The sequence below is a fragment of the Panicum virgatum genome, chromosome 7K, assembly GCF_016808335.1.
Source record: "Panicum virgatum strain AP13 chromosome 7K, P.virgatum_v5, whole genome shotgun sequence".
NCBI lineage: Eukaryota > Viridiplantae > Streptophyta > Magnoliopsida > Poales > Poaceae > Panicum > Panicum virgatum.
The window spans coordinates 32,058,832-32,079,575 of NC_053142.1; the positions used below are offsets into that span (position 1 = coordinate 32,058,832).

The window sequence follows — 20,744 nt, forward strand, 5'->3', positions numbered from 1 at the left end:
TTTAGTACCACATCGAAAATTTTTGGACGTGGTTCCCATCACAAAACATTACCACATGTCATGGCTATCGGCAGCAGCGTGAGGTGTGCACGCTTTGCTACTAACCCAAGGATTAAGTGGTTTAAAATATGGTTGCCATCTCTATGAGCATGCGACAAGTATGCTTGGCCTTCCCCCCCCCCCCCCCCCCCCCCCCCCTCTTCTTGTTAAACCCATGTAGTCATTTTTACCCAACTTTTGTGCCTAGCTATTTCGATCCCACTGAGCAAAACAGACCGTCACTGAGCAAACCAACTATATTCGTAGTTTGGTATATGTTCATATATTATTGTTTTGGGAAGCAATTTTTTATGTATTCTAAAAATTTAGAAAGATTTAGAAACTGAGATCAAGGTACGAAGCATTAGCCGCTAACAGAATTATTAGGCGTGATGTGTAGAAACTAAGCAGAGAAAGCAGCATCAAGCCGCGGCAACTCTAGGAGTTGGGAAACGTGGAGTCAATGAGAGTGCCCAATGTTATGATATGTCGTGACTCGTCGTGAAAGTCGAGAGACGGGCTCTAATTTCTAATGCAATACTCTCTTCGTCTTGAAATATAAGATATTTAATTTATTTTAAATTAAATTGATCTAAGTTTAACTAAATTTATAAAGAAGAAACATCTAAGCAAATTTAATATATATATATATTTCATAATGGATCTAATTATTCTTATTTAATATTTAAAATATTATCACTTTTTGATACAATCTCGGTCAAATCTAGAACAATTTGACTTAGATCAAACTAAAATGTATTATATTTCAGGATGGACAGGAGTACCGATTAACAACATATTTAAAGGGTTGCATTATAAAAAAGAAAGGTCATTATTTATTTTAACATGGGCAACCTATCAAAATAAAAAAATAAAAAAATTGACATTGGGTGTTATATATCTTTAATTTTGTATTAAGAAGATTGGATTTTGGAGCCCGTGATAGGAATCCCCACAACTGATGGTACAGTGCCGAAATAGATCATGCGAGTGTGTTTTTTCTTCAAGGGAATGAAGAGAATTACTTTTGAGCAGAAATATACTCACAAACACATTTATTCCGAATAAGAAATTTAAATTACATGAAAGAATTATTCTCTTCCGATAACGAATTTTTCTAAGGCCACGGTCTGCCATCCTGAATGAACTACCGATTAGTGCATCTAGCAAAATGGTTGCAGTCGCCTATAGACTAATAAAATTCTGCTACTTTTTTGTTTATATATACTAGAAATAAAAACTCCCAAATTATTAATCTCCATAGGTGGCACTATTATTGCTGCTCTGCTTCCCGCCATCACTGTGACGAAACAGAGGAGCGGAGGTGGCGGCGCCGGAGCCCGATGACGGCGGCGACGTCCCAATGCTCCACGACCCCAGGAAGCGCCCGTTGCCGTCGCCGCCCAACAGCCCGTCCATGATGCCGCCGCTGGGCTCGCCCCCTTCCAGGATCCTGGAGTACTCGAGGTAGTCGGCCATGTCGTCGCCGGCAGCGGCGCGGGAGGCCTGCGACTCCAGCAGCGCGGCGGGCGGCCCCGCGCTGGCCGCGGCGGAGGCCGCTTCGGCGTCCCTGGCGCGGCGCGCGGCGGCGTCCTCGGGGAAGTTGAGCCTGGCGCGGTTGCCGCGGAAGCGGAGCGCGGCGGCGTCGTAGGCGCGCGCGGCGTCCTCGGCGGTGGCGAAGGTGCCGAGCCACACCCGCGCCGCCTTCTGCGGGTCCCGGATCTCCGCCGCCCACTTCCCCCACGGCCGCCGCCTCACGCCGCGGTACTTCCTCAACGGCGCCGGAGCCGCCGCCCCCTGCCCCGCCGCCGCGCCGGCGAGCTGCTCCTGCCCCTGGCCGGCGCCGCCCGCGTGCTGCTGCCACGGCACGACGATCGCCGGCGCCGGGCGCGGCGGCCCGCGCCCGCTGGCGACGACGTGCGTGAGCGCGGACACGATCGCCGCCGTCTCCGCCGCCAGCGCCTGCTCCGAAGGCACCATCGGCGTCGTCGGCGCCACCATTGCTCCGATCCACATCACCACCGCCCGCAACGCGGGGAGCACGTCGATCCCTATTTATGCTCCCAGAAACAGAAAGTCGCCAAAATCCGCAGGCCTCGCGCGCCGATCGCCACCATTAGGATTTAAGCGAGCGGCGGCGGCGCAGGCATCAGGAAGAAGCCAACTTGGATTAGGCCTGCGCGAGCGCGTGATCATCAGAGCGAACACCGACGCAGGCAGGGTTCGTCGGTTCATTCCCTCTCGAAGCTACTCCCTCCGTCGTGTCGCTCGGGATGCATGCTTGCGAGTCAAATACATTTCCCAAGCAATATTCATTTAGGGATAGAGAGAGTACTCATCTCTATCTATCCGTTTTTGTCTCTAAATGAATACAACTCTTATTTTTCGATGAGTTAAAATTTTCAAATTTATATAAAAGTTCACTAACATTTACATCTTTAAATAATTCTTTCATACACTATATAATTAATTTAATGATAATACTATTTATATAAATTTGGTCAAATATAAAATTATTTGATTCCGGATAGTTGTATTCTCTATGATGATAAATATTAAATAAATGAAACAAAATCACGGAACCGACCTGGGCAGACGCCTGTCTTGGTGACGAAGGAAAGGACGCGATGACCTGGAGCACGCTGTCTGCAGAGTCTCGGGTTATGCGGCTCGCTTGGACTCTTCTTCCTCGTTGGGAAGAAACCTGAGACCGAACAAAACCCCCTCTTGGATGCATGCGTTCCTGGCGGGCATGGGTGGGAGGGCGCTCCGTTGCAGATGGAGACGAGGCCACAAGGGCCCACGGCTCGAGTTTGACCGTCCAGAAGTCGCAGTCCGCGAGGAACGAGTCGGAAGTCGGCGGCGGCAGATGATACTGACACTTAGGTCGTGTTTGGATGGTCCTCAAAAAATTGGTGATTTCACCACTAATTAGAGGTATTAAATAAAGTTTAATTACGAAACTACCTCCACAATTATAGTATTGTAATAGCTACTGTAGCTAATGAGGGCTTTGATCAAACGATTAGAGGATGATTAGACGAGGTTACTTTAGCATCACTGTAGCCAATTACGATGGAACTTGACTCATTAGATTCGTCTCGAAAAGTTACACCAATCCGTGAAAATGTTTCGCAAATAAACTTCGTTTAGTACTCCATTGCATATATTTGTCTTATTGTGAAAAAATTTTCATGATCTCATCCAAACACGGCTTTAGGCTAATTCCAGTGGAGGATTTCATGTTGATGTTTCCAAGGTAGCCACATAAGTAAGAAAACTATGAAACAATGGTTGAAATCACCTCTCCCAATGCATAGTTTTATGTTGTGATTTCATGTGATCTATGTTGCATTTAATTTTAAGACTCATAGAGTGTTGGTGTTCGTGTAGAAAGAGTTTCATCTAGATGAAACTGATTTTTCTTCTTTTTAAATTCTATGTCATATCATCATATAATCCTATATGACATGCTAATTAATGTGCATGAAATTCCTATGAAACTCTCATTGAAAAGTGGACTTTAGAATAGGCTCACCTGCCGAGGAAGCAAATTAAAAGACAGTTTTTTCAAAGTTTTGTTTCGATTTTGTTTTTCCTTTACCTGTGACGTCAGAGTGCCTGCGTAAACTGTCCTTTCCCCTTCTGTCTCTTCTTTTTTTTTATAAGGTGCGTGTGCGGGTACACGTGGGTGGTTACATGGCGAGTGCTAGGACGGTCTGTGACGCGGATAACACGAGCTTTCGATGGCGGCAATCATCAATCATGCTTTGCTAACCATGGACTGCGTGGGCAATGTGTCCTATTAGAGCAAGCCTAATGATTTAGCTCATTATTGGCTGCAAGATTCTATTTAGTTCATCTCTTAGCCTTCTAGTATAATGATTTAGCTCTCCACTATTAATATGTGACCCACTTGTCTATCTCACAAACTTTTTCGATTCTTGTGTCGAAGCTGACTGCAAGTTTGCAGTCCACTTCTTCTCTCTCCTCTTCTCTCTCCTCCATCTTAACATTTAGCCTACTTGTAGCTTGCTATAATACTTGCTGATTCCTTATTTGGAATTTTGGATATTTTTCGTTTTCTCTTTAGAGGTTTATTATTAGTTTGGCTACTAATTTCTCTATGGATGCATCTCGATCTTTGCAAAGACAATATAATAACAGATATTTTAATTATGAATTTATCCAAATTATTTTTATAAACCGAGCACTATGGAAATATGCATATATTTGACTGTTATTGATCCAAATATATGAAATTTATTTTATTTAAATCTCAATTGTTGACCAAGACTCAGGCCTTGTTTGGTTCTCAAGATTTTTTTAGTCTCTGTCACATCAAAAGAAATTTTACTATTTTGAAATATCAAATAAATTCTGTTTATAATTTTTTATTGACAGCTGAGTGCTAATTCGTGAGACAAATTTAATGAGCATAATTAATTCATAATTTGGTACAGTGACGCTACAGTACCATCCACTAATTATAAATTAATATATCTCATTAGATTCGTCTCGCAGTTTAGCCCGGGGTTCTATAATTATTTTTATAATTAACATTTATTTAATACTTCTAAATATTAAAAAAATTTTTGATGTGACACGGACTATTAGCTCGGAAACCAAACACCCTCTCGATCACAAGTTCACAACGGATGGGAATCTGAGTAGAAGCTTTTGACTGGGCCTTTTTCTCCGAGGATGGCCCAATTTGAAGATGGCAGGCCCATGAATCCATACGCCACCCTTTCTTCCCCAAGGAGCGGTGCCGTCGAAAATCTCCGAGCTCCAACGCCGCCGCCCGCCGCGCCCGGAGCTGGGATCTCTGGGAGGTGTGGGGACGGGGGGTATAGCCGCCGGAAGTAGGTAGGGCGGTCGCCGTACCTAGCCCTATTGTTGGGTCCGCCTCTGCGCCGCCAAGTTCTTGGTACGCGACCCTACCCTCACTTCTCCCAGATTCATGAAGACCCCTCCCTTCAGTTTCCCTTTGTTGTAAAGATTTGTTCGTTTGACGCTGTTGCATGCTCACTGTACCCCGAATTGCTCAAATCCTCCTTTATTTTTTCAGGACTGCGGGTTGCTGAGTTGCCGTCACACAGTCCACGGACTAGCGTTTCTAATGGTGTTTCTACTGCTCAGTGCTAATTTCTTGATATCCTCTGATAGGGGCTGTCCGGAATCAATTTGCTTTTTTTTAATCTGTTTTGATCTGTATCCTGAACTCGTCGAATTATATGGCTTGCAGGAGGAAGAACACATAGAGGCACCGTCGTATATCCACATTGAGAGCAACGATTTCTCCTACAGAAGGTGAGCAGTTTTGTGCTAGTTCTTTCCCAGTATTTCCATGGTGGTTTGAAGTTCGATGATGTTGGTAGGCACGTGCACGCTGGCTCTCTCTTTTTATTTTATTTGCGATGCGAATCTTATTCTTTTGGTGTTACCTTTTGGAGGCACAAGAGGCAGAAAGAGGAGGACATAGTTGTGTGCGAGTGCGAGTATGATATCTTGGATCCAGAGAGTCCATGTGGAGATCGGTGCTTGAATTTCTTGACTAACACAGAGTGCACACCTGGCTACTGCCGCTGTGGAGTGTACTGCAAAAACCAGGTTAGAGTTTTGCTATCTTGGTATTAATGCTGTCATTGCAATGTCATCTGGTACTTGATGCAATGTTTTGAATTTTTATCAGTATTTTTCATGTTTGGGTCTGCTTGACTACTGCAAATAGAAGGTAGATGTTGTCAACATAAGGCGCAATATCTGCCAAACTGGGAGTAGCAAGCTAGAGAGCGGCGCTGAAGGCAACTGGTGATGGATGGTGCAGTCAGCTAGCATGTAGGTGCGTGGGTGTGCTACTGAGGGGTCGTGAGTTGGTCAGTCACCGATGGGGTTGTTGATTTGTGCCTGCTAGTGCCCTTTGCCAGCTAGGGTTGGCATTTGGGAATCCCTGGTAGCGATGGTGGCCTCTGCTCAATGCTAAGGAACGGAAAAGATAGCAGGCGGAGGGTGCTAAATTGAAAAGCTGGGACGTAGGGATTCCTTCCTGTCATGGTCATGCATAGGTTTTTGCAACATGATGGAACAATAGAAGTTTTTTAGTGATCTATGGATCCATTTTTTTTTCTAAAAGCAATCAGATTCTAGGATACCTTGTATGTTGCTTATTCCTGTACAGTTTAATGATAGTAATGCTGACAATTAATCTTTGTGTTGGTAGCGGTTCCAAAAATGTCAATATGCTAGGACACGGCTGGTAAAGACTGAAGGGCGTGGATGGGGTCTTGTGGCAGATGAGAATATTATGGTGACTGAATTATATTGATGTTTGTTTTGCTTAAATCTTCCAATATACTCAAGTAAGTAGGCTTATGTAAGTTGGATGCAAAATTGATTTAGGCTGGTCAATTTGTTATTGAATATTGTGGCGAAGTAATATCATGGAAGGAAGCCAAACGGAGATCTCAAGCTTATGAAACCCAAGGTCTGCAGATACTCTTCTCCCAGTATCTGAATTGTGGAACCTTTTAGATAGGTATAACATGTGTCTGCTGTAAATGTTAGGTTTAAAGGACGCCTATATCATTTACCTCAATGCTGATGAATCTATTGACGCAACAAGAAAAGGGAGTCTTGCCAGATTTATCAATCATTCATGGTTAGTTTTCTTGTGCGTGTGATTTGATCATTCAAATTTTCTGTCATTAACTTTAAGTGATTAATTCTAATAATTTGTTATTGAAGCATACAGCCAACCGAATTGTGAGACAAGGAAATGGAACGTCCTTGGGGAAGTAAGAGTTGGAATATTTGCAAAGCAAGACATTCCTTATGGAACAGAATTATCCTATGACTACAACTTTGAGTGGTTTGGTGGTGTAATGGTACGGTGCCTTTGTGGAGCTGCCAGCTGTTCTGGGTTTCTAGGGGCTAAATCACGTGGTTTCCAGGTGGGTGAAGTGTGCAGATTATGCTGTTTATGTGTCTTCGAACCGAAGATAAGCATATATCTATTTCATGATTGACACTAGGATTCAGCAGGAGGAACCGCAGCTGCTTTTTTTTTCTGACTGTCCAATTGAAATATCGGGCACACATGTATCTGTTATTCTGTTATGCCAATTATCTCCATTTTTTTAACTGAACAGAAGATAAGCACATATCCATTCATGATTGACACTAGGATTCAGCAGGAGGAACCACTGCTGTATTTTTTTTCTGACTGTATAATTGAAATATCAGGCACATATGTAGTTATACCAATTATCTCCATTTTTTTAACTGATTGTGGACTGGAACAGTTGATTGCCCTTTGGTTTATTGTATTTTCTCATGTGCTGGCATAATGTTGAATCGATGTGCAATTGTGCTATCTATTATTGCTTGAAAGATTGGCATTCTGCATCATTGTCTGGTTGTTGCATTTCCTTGTAAGCTGATATTTGAAATATCCAATATGTGCCTAACAAATGCTTTGTTGATTGGTATGTTGCAGGAGGCCACATACCTCTGGGAAGATGATGATGACAGGTTGGTTACACTTGTTTATGACTTAATGTTAGCCTCTGTACAATTTAATAGATGATATTGCTGTTCTTTTCAAAATTTGTTTGATATGGACTGATGAGACACTTTAGACTTTACTCAAACCCTCCGAGTCAATTTCTAAACTTAGGTTTCATATGGACTGATGAGACACTTTACTTAAACAGGAATACTGAGTGAAGAAAACATTGAATAGTCTATGAATAACTTAACTTTTTAACTGTTCATGTCTTGATCATTGGGGGGGGGGGGAATCCTGGTTATTCATCCACGAATTGTTAAACAATGCTACTTCATGCCTTGATACTCTTGGTTTATCATCACAGTGGAAAAATATAACTACCTAGGGGAAACAAATACTTCTAAACAATGCCACTTCATGTCTTAGTTTATCATGGGCTTGCTCTGGTGACTGGATCTACTTATCCTGACTAGTAAACTCCATCTTTTGTTATGCGAAGTGCTGACGGATGCAATGATTTCAAGTGCTAAAACTCAGCAACTTCTTTTCATCTCAATTGGCAGGTTTTCTGTTGAGAATATCCCTCTTTATGATTCTGCTGATGATGAACCTACAAGCATCAATAAGGACATCCTACTAGGAAATGGTGGGTCGATTGCTCAATATGGCAACAGTGACACAGTGCAGAACACTGAGAACCCTGGGACTGCAAACACAAATGAATTTGCACCAATGATTGTTGAACAATTTACTGAAAGCTCAAATGAATTAGCAACGATGACTGTCGAGCCCTTGGCTGCAAGTTCAAATGAATTCACACCAATGACTATTGAACCATTGAATGCTATTCCAATGGTAGCCCGTTTTGCTGAGAATGGGTCGACTGAACATAATGCACAAGATTCTCATGTCGCTTCTCAAAATTCAGTGCCAGAAGCTGCAAATCACCAGAACCAAACTGAATCACAAAATAAAGCATTGGTCCCTGTAAAGCCCATTCCCAAGCGACGTGGTAGGAAACCTAAACGTGTGCGCAAGCAACTGGATATTCCAGATATTTGCAACCGGTTAGTATCATCTGTGGCGTGTGAAGAAATATTGTACTGTGAGGTAAAGATCTATTGTTAACTTCCTTAAAAAATGTGTAGCAGGAAAATATGAGATTTAATATTTGGTTAAACAAATATTTCAGGAAGTGAAGAATCAGGCTGCTTCTGAAATAGATGCCCTGTATGATGAGATAAGGCCAGCAATTGAAGAGCATGAGAGGGATAGCCAAGACAGCGTCTCCACAAGCCTTGCGGAGAAGTGGATCGAGGCCAGCTGCTGCAAGTACAAAGCTGATTTCGATCTGTATGCCGCAATCATCAAGAACATTGCCTCCATGCCGCTAAGATCTAAGGATGATATGGCCCCGAGAGAACAGAATGGATTGAAATATTTGGAAAATGGCTCGTGATTTAGTTAGAAATGTGAATTCTTTACTATTGCATTCTTGAATTGATCTTAATTACCTTATCAAAAAAACGATCTTAATTAGGTAGAGAAACATTGTGAGGTCACAAATTAACAATGTTGAATTACACATCTTCAATTTCATGTTCTGTCAATGTTGTGGCGTATATTTACGATTTAAACAAATGCTGCAGGATCGTACGTGTATTCTTCAGCCCAAGCTTTTGGCAGGAGCTTTTCTCTAGGGGCAATTGAGGGCGCTTTTACAAGTGCCATTTGTACATTGCAGCATAGTTTTTTTTGTCTAAAAACTAACAGTCACCACTGCGCAATGAATGTGTTGGAACATCTACAAAAGAAGCTATGGATAAAAATTATGAAAAAAACAATTTGTTCGCCACGTTCTAGGGTACAAATGTGATTATGAACTATCAAAACTTCTAGTCTAAAAAAAGCTATCAAAATTTTGAAATCCTTTTAGTTATGTTTGATGTTTCACTCTTCATCATCGTTAAAATAATCTTTTTTTTTCGTTTGCGTTGGTTGATTTATTTGGAAAAAAAGGCAACATGAGTCCGCAAGTAAGAGTAAACTCCTGCGCCAAGGAAGGGCCTGTTTGTCAATTTGTCATGACTTTGGAGATGAACTCCATCAGCTCCAACTAATTTTCTAGCCAAACATCCCATCTTCAAGTTCATGGAGTGCAAGTAGTAGGTTTGTAGTTTTGGAGCACATCTTCTGCAAGATATGGACATATATGTGGAATTCTTTTTTTGAAAGATTATACATGGAATTATAATAAGTTATTTACTTCCTCCGTCCAAAAAAAATGTAAATCTCGCTTCCCGATGAGTCAAACAATTTAAAATTTGACTAAATTTATATGAAATAGTATTAATATTTGTGTTATAACATAAGTATCTTTAGATTAATTATGTAATATATTTCTATACTACATCTATTGGGAGATACAAATATTAGTAATTTTTTTGTATAAATCTGGTTAAATGTGAAATTATTTAACTTCTTAAAAAATAAGATTTATATATTTTTTTTGGGACAGAGGGAGTACCCACCAATACGGCAATACCACCCGTAATAGTTTCCTTTTCTTTGCCGAGCCCCCTCCGCGGCTCCGCCTGCTCCCGTCGCGAACCCCCCCTTCGGCCCTTCCTCCCTCCCCCGCCGCCTGCCTCGTCCAGAGCACCCCCGCTCCGAACTCCTCTTCTTCCTCGCTGCGCCTCGCCGCCGGCGAACTCACCGCCGGCGACGGGGCCCAACAAGCCGAGGCATCTTTTGAGTTTCGACAGGAGCTTTCCCCTCTGGACTGTTGCCATCCTCTTCCCATTCTGTTTTACCGGACTTGCGTGGATCCATCCAGACTTGGATTACTTTGTTCCAAGGTTTTTTGGTAAGTAACCCTATCCTTGATTGGATGAACTTCGCGGGGAGCTCTCTGTGTGCTGGTTTTCTGTGAGCTTGAGATGAGCAGGCAGACTCGAATCTTTCGTTCTACCCGCTCAGTTAGCTGCGTGGTACACTCCCCAACAATGCTAGACCTACATCCATTGTTGACGGATTGGATTAAGTTCCTGCTCTTCTCTTGTGCGCGCAAGATCAGTTTCGGTCGGTTAAGACTTGTGCCAACCTTAGAGGTGCGGGTGCAGACAATACTCTTGCAGCTAACATTCCTCAGTGCTGTAGAGCTATAAAAGTTTTAGAACTGGAGTAAGGTGCCAGGTTAATTTTGCTGCTCCTAACTTGATGTTGCACATTATGTTTCTTTTTTTCAATTCGTGTGTTGACACTTGCCTGCCTTGCTTGCTGCAGTAGCGCATCAATACCTGGGCTCTGATTCCTTTATTTTCCTCTTGCATAAGGAGTATCTTTGCTAAATTTCTATTTCTGCTGGCATCAAATTACTTGTCTTCTTTCATCATTCTGTATGTTAACAAATTTGATGAAGACTATTTCTGTTGTTTCAGGTGCAAATCATGGGGAAGTTTATGCGTGACCATCCACTGGTATCTCCTAGTGAAGTAAATGGGCATCACTATACTCTTGCAGCCGTTGCTGTCGGCTTGGGACTAGGAGTTGCTGGGTTATGCAAGGCATTGTATAATGGTTCATCGATATCATGGGTCTCTCCGAGGAATTTATTTTTGGGATCAGGGAGAGTATACTATGCTGGAGGTCTACGAAATCTTGGCAATAATTGCTTTCTTAATGTCATCCTGCAGGTAACCATATTATGCTCATATTGACTCTGCAATGTGTACTACTGATATCCTGCTGGATTAATGCTAAATAAGACATCATTTACTTGGCAGGCACTTGCCAGCTGTGATAGTTTTGTTTCCTTTCTAGATAATCTGCTTGCAACTGATGGCTTGCTACCTGAAGAAAAGGCTGAAAGAATGCCTCTTCTTCTTGCTCTAAGTTCTCTCTTGCAAGGTAATACTGTTTATTTGGACTATTGAACTTTTACCAATTTCGAGATCTCCATAGTGAAATCTAGACAACTCTAGATTCCACTGCTGGTGAATGCATTCTCTTTCATATTGGAGCACATGACCCTTTGCTTTTATATAAAGAAAGATTCAATTATACTTCTTTTATTTTCGTTTTATTCATCTGAAATTAGCCCTGTGCTACAAAATGTCAAAGTATGGCACTCTGTTATTCTGGCATTCACCATTTGGTTATAAACTCCTTTTGGCTACTTGCTCATGAATTTGTGTTATTGTACTTGACCTTTGCATGTTGCAGACTTGAGCATAGTTCGAGATGAAAGAATTGTATTGAATCCACATGGAGTAATGCATGCTTTGAGTTTCTATGTTAGTCACTTCAGTTTGACCAGACAGCAGGCAAGATATTTACTTCCATCTTCTTTAGATATTATATTTTTGTATTAAATGTGCAGTCATCATGATAACTACTTTTCCTCATAGGATGCTTCAGAAGCTTTTCTTCATCTTTTGATCTCACTGCGGGATGAATTTTCCCATTGTTATGTACCACATAGGAGTTCTCTGGCAGACATCACTCTGTCTCACTCTAAAGTATACAAGCAAAGGGAAGGTAACCAGACTGAATGCAAGCGCTGGAAACAAAATCTATTTGGCCCATTTGATGGGACAATCGGCAGCATATTATCTTGCAGAAACTGTTCATCTGTGGTAGACTCCTATGCTTCTTATTAAAGTGTGGCTTATAAACCTGTCATCTACTCTTGTTTTTTCTTAGCTGAATATGTTTTATTCCCTCTGCCCTTAGATAAGTAGACATTGACATGATCTCTAATGCTGTAATGCACACCCTTTTTCTAGCTATCTGCAGTAAATGTTAATGAAAAAATATTATGGAAGCAATGTTGATAACAAAACTACTGGTGTTGTTTTTGTACTTCCAATTTTAATAATTCCTTACATTTAACTATTAACTCAAATAATAAATACTCATTTTTTGGTAATTTTAATGTTCTGCCCTTGTTTCACACAGCTATCGTTGGACTTCCAGAATTTCCAATGCCTGCCTCTCTCACCAGTGCTTAATACAAATGGAGATATTGTATGTCTGGTGAACCTTCCTAAAATTTCATTACATGCGTCAAGAGTTTTTTTATTCATTCGCTGTGCATTTCATGCTCATTAATATTACTTTTGTTCCTTTTAAATCCCATGCCATGATGCTAGACCAGTGGGTGTAGTTTGGTGGATTGCCTAAAGTACTTCACTGTGGTGGAACATCTTGACAATTATCGTTGTGATCGTTGTTGGCATATTACTGCTGCCAAGTATCTATCTCTCAAATCAGAAGCTGATGAGGTAATTATGTTTTACTGATTTCTTTTATCTTTTAATTATCAGTGCACTGGAAATTCTATTGAACCCATGTTTTTTGTTATGAAGTTTCACTTTACTATGTTGGGCATGACAACTTATTGATAACTATTACAGGAAAAAGTTAGCAAACTTAACACCTGTGTCGACTATGGCACTTGCAGTTGCAGGGGTATATTTTCCCCAGAGGAAATACCATGTTCATCACCTTCACGAGCAACAAAGCAGTTGGTTATCGTTCAATGTCCGAAGGTATCCACAATTGAAGTACTCACTGAGATTTACATGAACTATCTTACATTACATGACACCTCCAGTGTTGATGTCCTCTTCCAGATTTTGTGCATTCATTTGCTACGTGCTTCAGTTAGTCCTGATGGTGAGCCCATCAAACATCAGGTAGGAGCCATGCTATATGTCAAACATGGAAACTCTCTCACGCAATATAGATTGTTTACTGAATGAGTACTTCGATTGCAGGGACATATTTCTTTTCCTTTACTTCTCAATCTATCCCCATTTGCGGGAGGTGCATCGAGCATTGGGCGAGGGCCTGGACCTTTGGCAATGAACGTGCAAAGAGATGGCCAGCAAGCTCTCCATCTATACCGACAACTGAATATGCAGATGAGCTTGAATCTAATACCTACTGGAGGGAACTCAATTCACGTGGTTGGTTTTGGTTACTCTACTTTTAACATTTTGGTAACTGATCACATGTAAGTTGGCGGTAACAATCTGACCACTTGTGATTTTCAGACAAATGTTGATGTGGCTAGTAGTTCATCATCATCACTGCAGCCATCACCATCACCATCACCATCAAGGAGCAAGTTATACGGTCTTTCAGCCGTCGTGGAGCACTACGGGAAATGCGGAGGAGGGCACTATGCAGTTTACAGGAGAATTGCATCAAATCCTGATCCTGAGGATCCAGGGCAACCTCTTGCAGGTCTTGGCAAACGGTGGTTTTACATTTCAGATGGTCACGTATCAGAAGTTTCAGAGGATGATGTTTTGGGTGCGGAGGCCACCCTTCTTTTCTATGAAAGAGTGTAGCAGCTTATTAAGTTGCAAACATACCATGGTACGAAAGTAAGTGTAGCAGCTTATTAAGTTGCAAACATACCATGGTACGAAAGTAAGAGCTGCGGATTGTTGTCAAGAGTTGGTTGGGTTTTTCTTTGCTCAAACGAGAGAATAAAAATTAGGCCTTCACTGTTTTGTACTATTGTACGCAGCAATCCGCAGATTGCACGAATTTTGTTCCAGTAGCGATAAAATCTTTGAATCAACTGAGTCATCCTTTGTTTCATCTGTAGCAGTCTTTCTGTAGTGGTTCCCTTTCACAAATCACAAGCATCAGACAGCATTAAAGGCTTGTAAAGAGCCTTTAAAGAAAAAAGAAAAACAGCAGCAGCATTTCTGTAGCGGTTTTCTTTCACCAGCAGCATGAAAGAGCATTTAATGGGGAGAAAATATAGTAGCAGCATATAAGAAGCCAAATGCAGTTTCAGTGGAAAACAACAAAGGTTGATGTTTATCAGGATGGCCAGCTGTATAATCAAGCCAAATGATAAGCAGCTATACTTTTGTCATGGCTCTCCCTTTAATCTCTCCTTTTTTTGAAAGGTCTTTAATCTCTCCTTTTGTTAGCAGGCGTTTCCAGAGATGGAAAACTGCAACCCTGCTGCAAGGGAAGTGTTTTAGCAGCTCTTTACACTACGCTTCCAAAGTTATCATTCATTCATTAGATCATTTTTAGCTGTTTCCCTTGTTACCTGCCAATTGTTTGGTGAGTCAGCTTGCAATTAAATAGCAGGGATTTATCAGCAGTGATATGGCAGGAAACTAATCAATACAAGAATATCGTGCCGCTTAGCACGATATTTCGTCGTGACCCCAAGAACGATATATTGCCGATATTTGTCAAGTTTGTGTTTGGGCCGGGTTTTTGGCCATTTTGGCCCAGTCCCAATAGATCCCCGGCCTGATTGTCATACATGTATGGATTGATTCAAGTTGAGGAAGCACACTCCTCATCCTCATCTTCCTTAATCTCAAAAAAAAATCCTCATCTTCCAAGAATCAAAGATGAAGATATTGAGATGGAACATAACTTGAATAAGGATTGTCATACATGTAGGGAGATCATTCTTTGCATTAGGAATTTGGTGAATCAGAAGTTTCGTGTTTATTATGGAACTATTTAGTGCGTGCTACCCCTTGTTTGTGATTAGTAGGATCATGGCTCGAGTTAGAATTATTCACCACTCGAGTGTTGTTACTTTCTTTTAGAGGGGAGTAAAACTGGGCAAACCACTACAGTGGTGTGGACGTATGGTACGTTAATAAAAAGGAGTACAAGGCATGTTTAGAAACCATGATAAAAAAAAATAAACAGAAGAATGTACAAGAGGCTCACCACCTACCATAGCTACAAGTGAAGATTTACATTGTAAATAAAGATGGATTTCCACTGCTTAAAGGATGGCCTTGTTCATTCAAAAGGATAGACAGTTTTTTGCTTTTCAGATCTGCCATGCTACAATTGCAAAGACTTCCATCAAGGAGATATTACTGAAATTGGTCTTGTTTTGCTGAATTATGCTGAACAAGTGAGTGATCCTATGAAACTCCAAATAGAAGTTACACAACACAGTTGTAATTTTCACCTGAATTGTGTCTTTCTTTCTTTTTGGATATTTTTAGTGTTCAGACAATCCATAAAAATAAGCCATGTAAACCCTTTTAGCCTTTTACAACACTTGGATTTCTGTATCAACGGAAGTGGTGTTAGTGGAGTAATTGACTTGAAAGGAAGTGCATACAATTAATTTACTCGATGGACAAGTTGTGTGCTTCACCGGCAATATTGCCATGCATGTGTCAGTTTGCCTACCATCTTGATGAATTTCTTCTATTCTGGTCAGTGGAATTTGGAACACCTCAGACGATTGCTTTTATTATGGGAATGTGAACATGATTTTGTAGTGTATTTTCAAATAGAAATTCCTTTGAACAGACATTTTCCTTTCCTGCAAATGGAGTTATTATTACTTTGAGTTGATGCATTGTTATCTTAGACTGAGGTTGAATTACAAAAACCATTTTTCTCTACTTTTATGGTTAATGTTGCATTACATCAAAACTCCCCATAGCCCATCCCCTCTTGGTTAGAAAATTCCAGCCAATTCCAATAGCTCGGCAGAGTAGATGTAACCACTAAGCCACAAATACTTAACAAGGATCATTGTACATTGTAAATAACCAATTTTCATACAGAAAGACATATCATTTGAAAATAACCTTGATTTCAAGCTTCATGTGTATTTTTGTCTTCACTAAGAATTCAAACTACGCAAAATCACAGTAATGTAATTCGATGGTAATAATATTATTTTTAAATTTTATCATCCGATATATCGCGCTATATCGTTAAACGCTAATGGAATCTCTACTATAATAAGCGCCGCTCTATACTATCTGCAACCTTAATGGCGAAGCACAGAAACTGCTAAAAAATGCTGTTGCTAGAGTGTAGAACTTTTCCTATATATGCGAACTGCAAAGTGTCTGAATTCTCTTGTGCTCTTGTAGCTATTTTGCAGTATATGAGTCAAGAGTTCTCCATCACAACTCTCCCCATCCACACCCTCCTCTCCTCTTCTTTGTACCACTGAGCATGGCTCAGGAAGGTGCAAACCTGCCCCATGAAGCCGACCGGAGCCATGATCACGCCGCTGCCCCCCATGGGAGCACACCTGCCTTTGATGGGCTGGCGATCGTGAGGTCGTCCAGCAACTCCAGCTCCGTCAGCAAGCTGGCCGGCGAGATCAGCAACGCTGGGGCTGGGTCTAAGCCAGCCAGCAGCCTGGCGGTGCTCCATGCCGGTGACGGTGAGGACAACACCACCGAGTCCAAGAACGCCGGCCCGGCGGTACTTGATGCCGGCAAGGGAAGCAACGCCGGATCCGAGCTCGCTAGCCCTGCGATGCTCCATCCCGGCGAGCTCAACAACACCGAGTCCAAGATGATCGCAATCCCGGCGGCGATGCTCCATGCCGGCGAGCTCGAGGACACCATCGACGGGTCCAAGCAGCTCGCCAGCCCGGTGGTGCTCCATGCCGGCGAGGACAACGAAACCAGGTACGAGCTCGCCATCCAGACGGCGCCCCATGCTGATGAGGGCATCAACACCAGTAGATCCATGCTGACCTGCCCGGTGGTGCTCTTTGCTAGAGAGGGTGACGACGCCGGGTCCAAGATGGACGGCCCCACAAAGCTCCATGTCAGCATGGACAGCAACGCTGATGCCGGGTTCATCAAGGTCGATAGCCCGCCGGCACTGCTGTACGCCGGAGAGAACGACGACGACGGCGACTCCGGATCCAAGCTCGCAAGTCAGTCGGCGCTCCATGCCGGCGAGGACAAGGACATCAACGCCGGCAAGGATGACAAGGCCGGGTCCAAGCTTGCCATCCAAGCGGTGCCCGATACTGGGGAGGACAGCAACGCCTGGTCCAAGCTCTCCACACCGGTGCTGCCTCGTGCCGGCGAGGGCAACGACGACATCGCATCCAAGCTCGCCGTCCAGGCAGTGATCGTCCATGCCGACGAGGGCAACACCGCCGTGTCCAAGCAAGTCGTCCAGGCGGCGGCGATCCATGCCGGCGAGGGCGACGACATCGTGTCCAAGCTTGCCATCCAAGCAGCGCCCCATGTTGAGGAGGACAGTAACTCCAAATCCAAGCTCGCTACTCCGCCGGGGCACCATGCCGGCGAGGGTGACAACGCCGCGTCCAAGCTCGCCATCCAGTCGGTGCCTCATGCCGACGATGACAACAACTCCATGTCCGTGCTTGCAAGGGTAGAGGTGCTTGATGCCGGCGACGACGACAACACCGCCGCATCCAAGCTCGCCATCCAAGCACCGCCGCCCCATGCCGGCGAGGACAAGCTTGCTGACCCAGCAGCGGCTGGTAATGGTGACAGCACCACCAAGGACGAGGGTGAGAGCGATGTGGCCGGAGGAGAAGGCGGCGAGAGCGTCGCAGCAACTGGTAGCAGCGGTGGTGCCCTGTCCAAAACCAGCAACAAGTCGACGTCTGATGGTGGCGGCTCCGATGACGACGCCGTCAAGGATGCTCCCGCAGCTGTCGCCGCCGACGAAGTCACAGGTGGATGCAAAGGGAAGGGGAAAGGTGTCGCGGCGACGAAGAAGGACCAGGCATTGCACATCTGGACGGAGAAGGAGCGGAGGAAGAAGATGAAGAACATGTTCAGCACCCTGCACGCGCTTCTCCCCCAGCTCCCCGAAAAGGTCAGTACGCGTGCACGGTTGCTTCCATTTCTTCGTTTCCATGTAGGGGGGATGTGTGCACGCTTAGCTACAATTTGCTTTTGCTGTATTGGTAAATCTTTTTATCCATACATACTTTGCCTTTTGTGAGTGTTTTTGGTTAATTTTATTTGACTTGGACCCACTTTATCCTAATCTTTCATTTGGTGCATATAAAAGTGCAGTGGAATCGTATGCTATTTTAGCAGATGAATGAATTAGAACAAGAAAGGTATGAGAAAATGATGAGTGGTCTATGCATGTTTCTAACGAGTTTTGTTACAATGATTGTAAAGTACCAATGGGTTCTTTCATGTACTTTTGCCTTAAAAAATTTTTGGCTGTTGATCAATGAAAGGTATTTACAAAAACTAAGTTAAATTAGTATTCGGTCCCATTTTTGGTATTTGGTCCCATATTTTTATACCACCAGGTACTTCAGTTTAGATACTTTCTACCTTGACCACCGTACGATTCTATTAGATGGACGGCTCTTATTTTTTCAATCATTGTAAAAGTTCTCATTTCTAATTGGTATTATGTCCTGATTGCAGTAATCCTTTATTTGTATTCGTAGTGCATAGTTATAAATGGAAAATGGTAGAAGAAAAATAGCTCAGAATTTTGTATTGCTTCATATATATTTGATGAGTTCAAACAAAGGATACAATGAATTTGCATTTGCATTTGGAATTAGGTAGGTACATAACGTGTTATGATTTGATCCAGACATTTGCTCTAATTTGAATATTATTTTTCTGGTGACGCTTGACCGTAGTTCTTATTCTTAAAACATTTTTTCCCTGAGCACTTATTTCATTAAGAGGATCCAGAATAGTTCTTAAAACCTTGCAACTGTGATATGACTGCTATAGTGCTACAGTACCTCAAATCGATTTAAGCATCTTATGGACATGGTATATATTGTTACTTGTTCTCCATGTGAAGTTTGAAATATTCATGTTGATGGAACATATGAAAAGGATCGTGTTGAGGTCAAAATTGTCAAAGCCGTGCTTAGGAATGAACATTACCTTGCTTTGCCTTTTTCTAAATTTGATGTTGCAGGCTGACAAGGCCACTATAGTGGGGGAGGCAGTGACCTACATCAAGAGTCTGGAAGGCACCGTCGAGAGGCTGGAGAAGCAGAAGCAGGAGCGCATGCGCGCGCAGCAGGCTGCGGCGGGCGCCGGCAGCAGCAGCGGCGCCGCGGCGTCGTCCGCGCTGCCGCCGGCGCCGGCGCCGGCGCAGGCGGCGGCCGCGACGAGGGAGTCGGTCCTGGCGGACATGGTCCAGAGCTGGAACGCGCAGGAGGCGCTCATGGCCGAGCTCAAGGCCGCGGCGACCGCGGTGGTCTACGGGGCGGGCACCGCCTCCGACGGCGCGGTGCCCGCGCCGGCCCCGCCGCTCCCGCCGGCGCCCCCGCGCTCGCCGCCGATCCAAACGTGGTCGTCGCCAAACATCGTGGTGTGCGTGGCCGGCGACAACGCCTTCATCAACCTGTGCACCCCGCGGCACCCGGGCCTGCTGACCCGGCTGTTCTACGTGCTGGAGAGGCACCGCATCCACGTCGTGGCCGCCACCGTCTCGTCCAGCCCGACCCAGAAGATGTTCTTCATCCAGGCGCGCGTGAGTCGATCGATCGATCAAACGAAGCGCACTCGCGACATCACCACCACCTGGTGGGTTTCTTTTGCGATCCTAATGAAATGGTGCTTGGACCCTGCAGATCAACACGGCGGCGCCGCCGCCGCCCATGCTCCCGGAGAACATGACGGTTGAGGAGAGGTACAAGCTAGCGGTGGCGGAGATGCTGCACGCCGTCGGCTACTGAGATCGATCGACGCTCCTGCTCGCCGAATAAATCGCTCGGAGTCGGCTCTCTCCCTGGATCAGCTGATGGATGAACTGCTGCTGCCGTCGCTTCGCTTCTACCGATGAGGATTCCGATGAGAAGGATCGGAATCTCATTAACTTTCGTGTTGTGTGTCAAGTTTCGTCGTCGAACTATTTCTTATTTCGCAAAGAATCTGGTTGGTATGGTACCGTATACTAAGTATTCTCTGTTGTCGTATGAGGTTAAACTTAAAAAAACTCGGCCGGGTGGGAAAAGACCGCCCCACCGGTATTAATTTAAGAAGAAGCCTCGGCTTTCCCGACCGAGAAAATCCCCGAACCCTGGCCCCGCCCTGACACTGGGAGACGTAACCTCTGGGAACTGTGCCTGGGCCATGTAAGAGTCCTCAGGCCGACCTGGACAGTCTCACAACCAGTGCTTTGGCACATGGGGTCAGCGAGGGGATTTTTTATCCTCAGCCTAAAATTCGCTCCCACGGGGAGTCGAACTTAGGACCTGAGGGGTGCCGCCGGAGTGTCTAACCAACTGGGCTAGCATCCTTTGGCGTCTGAGGTTAAACTTGTTGTGAACCCTGTTTGGTTTTACCCGTCGTTAATGGAGTTTGCAGAGACATGCTGCTTGATTGGATAATTTCTGTTGATTTTATCGGTCGTTGCTGTTTCTGTTTTATTTTCCCCCTCTATCTTAAGTTGTGCG

General features: G+C 43.8%; 4 protein-coding genes across 4 annotated transcripts; 3 read left to right on the forward strand and 1 right to left on the reverse strand.

Annotated features, from left to right (window-relative positions):
- Positions 1–1,029: 1,029 nt before the first annotated feature.
- Positions 1,030–2,232, reverse strand: LOC120643029 (ethylene-responsive transcription factor RAP2-6-like). Its single transcript, XM_039919568.1, has one exon. It carries the CDS (start codon positions 2,053–2,055, stop codon positions 1,291–1,293), a length of 765 nt encoding a protein of 254 aa, XP_039775502.1. The 5' UTR covers positions 2,056–2,232; the 3' UTR covers positions 1,030–1,290.
- A 2,540-nt stretch (positions 2,233–4,772) lies between these two features.
- On the forward strand, positions 4,773–9,159 carry LOC120640982 (histone-lysine N-methyltransferase ASHH1-like). The gene is made up of 11 exons (XM_039916925.1): positions 4,773–4,969; positions 5,111–5,164; positions 5,288–5,352; positions 5,496–5,652; positions 6,263–6,349; positions 6,442–6,526; positions 6,607–6,700; positions 6,794–6,992; positions 7,538–7,572; positions 8,113–8,659; positions 8,742–9,159. Exons 2-11 carry the CDS (start codon positions 5,162–5,164, stop codon positions 9,006–9,008), a joined length of 1,539 nt encoding a protein of 512 aa, XP_039772859.1. The 5' UTR covers positions 4,773–4,969; positions 5,111–5,161; the 3' UTR covers positions 9,009–9,159.
- Positions 9,160–10,121: 962 nt separating this feature from the next.
- On the forward strand, positions 10,122–14,164 carry LOC120640983 (ubiquitin carboxyl-terminal hydrolase 27-like). The gene is made up of 11 exons (XM_039916926.1): positions 10,122–10,415; positions 10,990–11,244; positions 11,335–11,458; positions 11,774–11,874; positions 11,959–12,186; positions 12,509–12,577; positions 12,703–12,834; positions 12,967–13,101; positions 13,186–13,248; positions 13,330–13,521; positions 13,609–14,164. The coding sequence occupies exons 2-11, from the start codon at positions 10,999–11,001 to the stop codon at positions 13,906–13,908; spliced, it is 1,590 nt and encodes a 529-aa protein (XP_039772860.1). The 5' UTR covers positions 10,122–10,415; positions 10,990–10,998; the 3' UTR covers positions 13,909–14,164.
- Positions 14,165–16,473: 2,309 nt separating this feature from the next.
- On the forward strand, positions 16,474–20,301 carry LOC120643030. The gene is made up of 4 exons (XM_039919569.1): positions 16,474–16,998; positions 17,092–18,172; positions 19,259–19,819; positions 19,920–20,301. The coding sequence occupies exons 1-4, from the start codon at positions 16,535–16,537 to the stop codon at positions 20,022–20,024; spliced, it is 2,211 nt and encodes a 736-aa protein (XP_039775503.1). The 5' UTR covers positions 16,474–16,534; the 3' UTR covers positions 20,025–20,301.
- Positions 20,302–20,744: the final 443 nt, after the last annotated feature.

Excerpts from the sequence above, each read along its gene's own strand:
- LOC120643029 (XM_039919568.1), bottom strand. The coding sequence starts at position 2,055 with ATGTGGATCGGAGCAATGGTGGCGCCGACGACGCCGATGGTGCCTTCG.
- LOC120640982 (XM_039916925.1), top strand. Across the intron at positions 5,653-6,262 it reads GAGTGTACTGCAAAAACCAG|CGGTTCCAAAAATGTCAATA; the intron begins GTTAGAGTTTTG and ends TTGTGTTGGTAG. Across the intron at positions 6,527-6,606 it reads TCAAGCTTATGAAACCCAAG|GTTTAAAGGACGCCTATATC; the intron begins GTCTGCAGATAC and ends TGTAAATGTTAG.
- LOC120640983 (XM_039916926.1), top strand. The coding sequence starts at position 10,999 with ATGGGGAAGTTTATGCGTGACCATCCACTGGTATCTCCTAGTGAAGTA. Across the intron at positions 11,875-11,958 it reads TCAGTTTGACCAGACAGCAG|GATGCTTCAGAAGCTTTTCT; the intron begins GCAAGATATTTA and ends TTTTCCTCATAG. Across the intron at positions 13,102-13,185 it reads TTATCGTTCAATGTCCGAAG|ATTTTGTGCATTCATTTGCT; the intron begins GTATCCACAATT and ends GTCCTCTTCCAG.
- LOC120643030 (XM_039919569.1), top strand. The coding sequence starts at position 16,535 with ATGGCTCAGGAAGGTGCAAACCTGCCCCATGAAGCCGACCGGAGCCAT. Across the intron at positions 18,173-19,258 it reads TCCCCCAGCTCCCCGAAAAG|GCTGACAAGGCCACTATAGT; the intron begins GTCAGTACGCGT and ends TTGATGTTGCAG. Across the intron at positions 19,820-19,919 it reads TGTTCTTCATCCAGGCGCGC|ATCAACACGGCGGCGCCGCC; the intron begins GTGAGTCGATCG and ends TGGACCCTGCAG.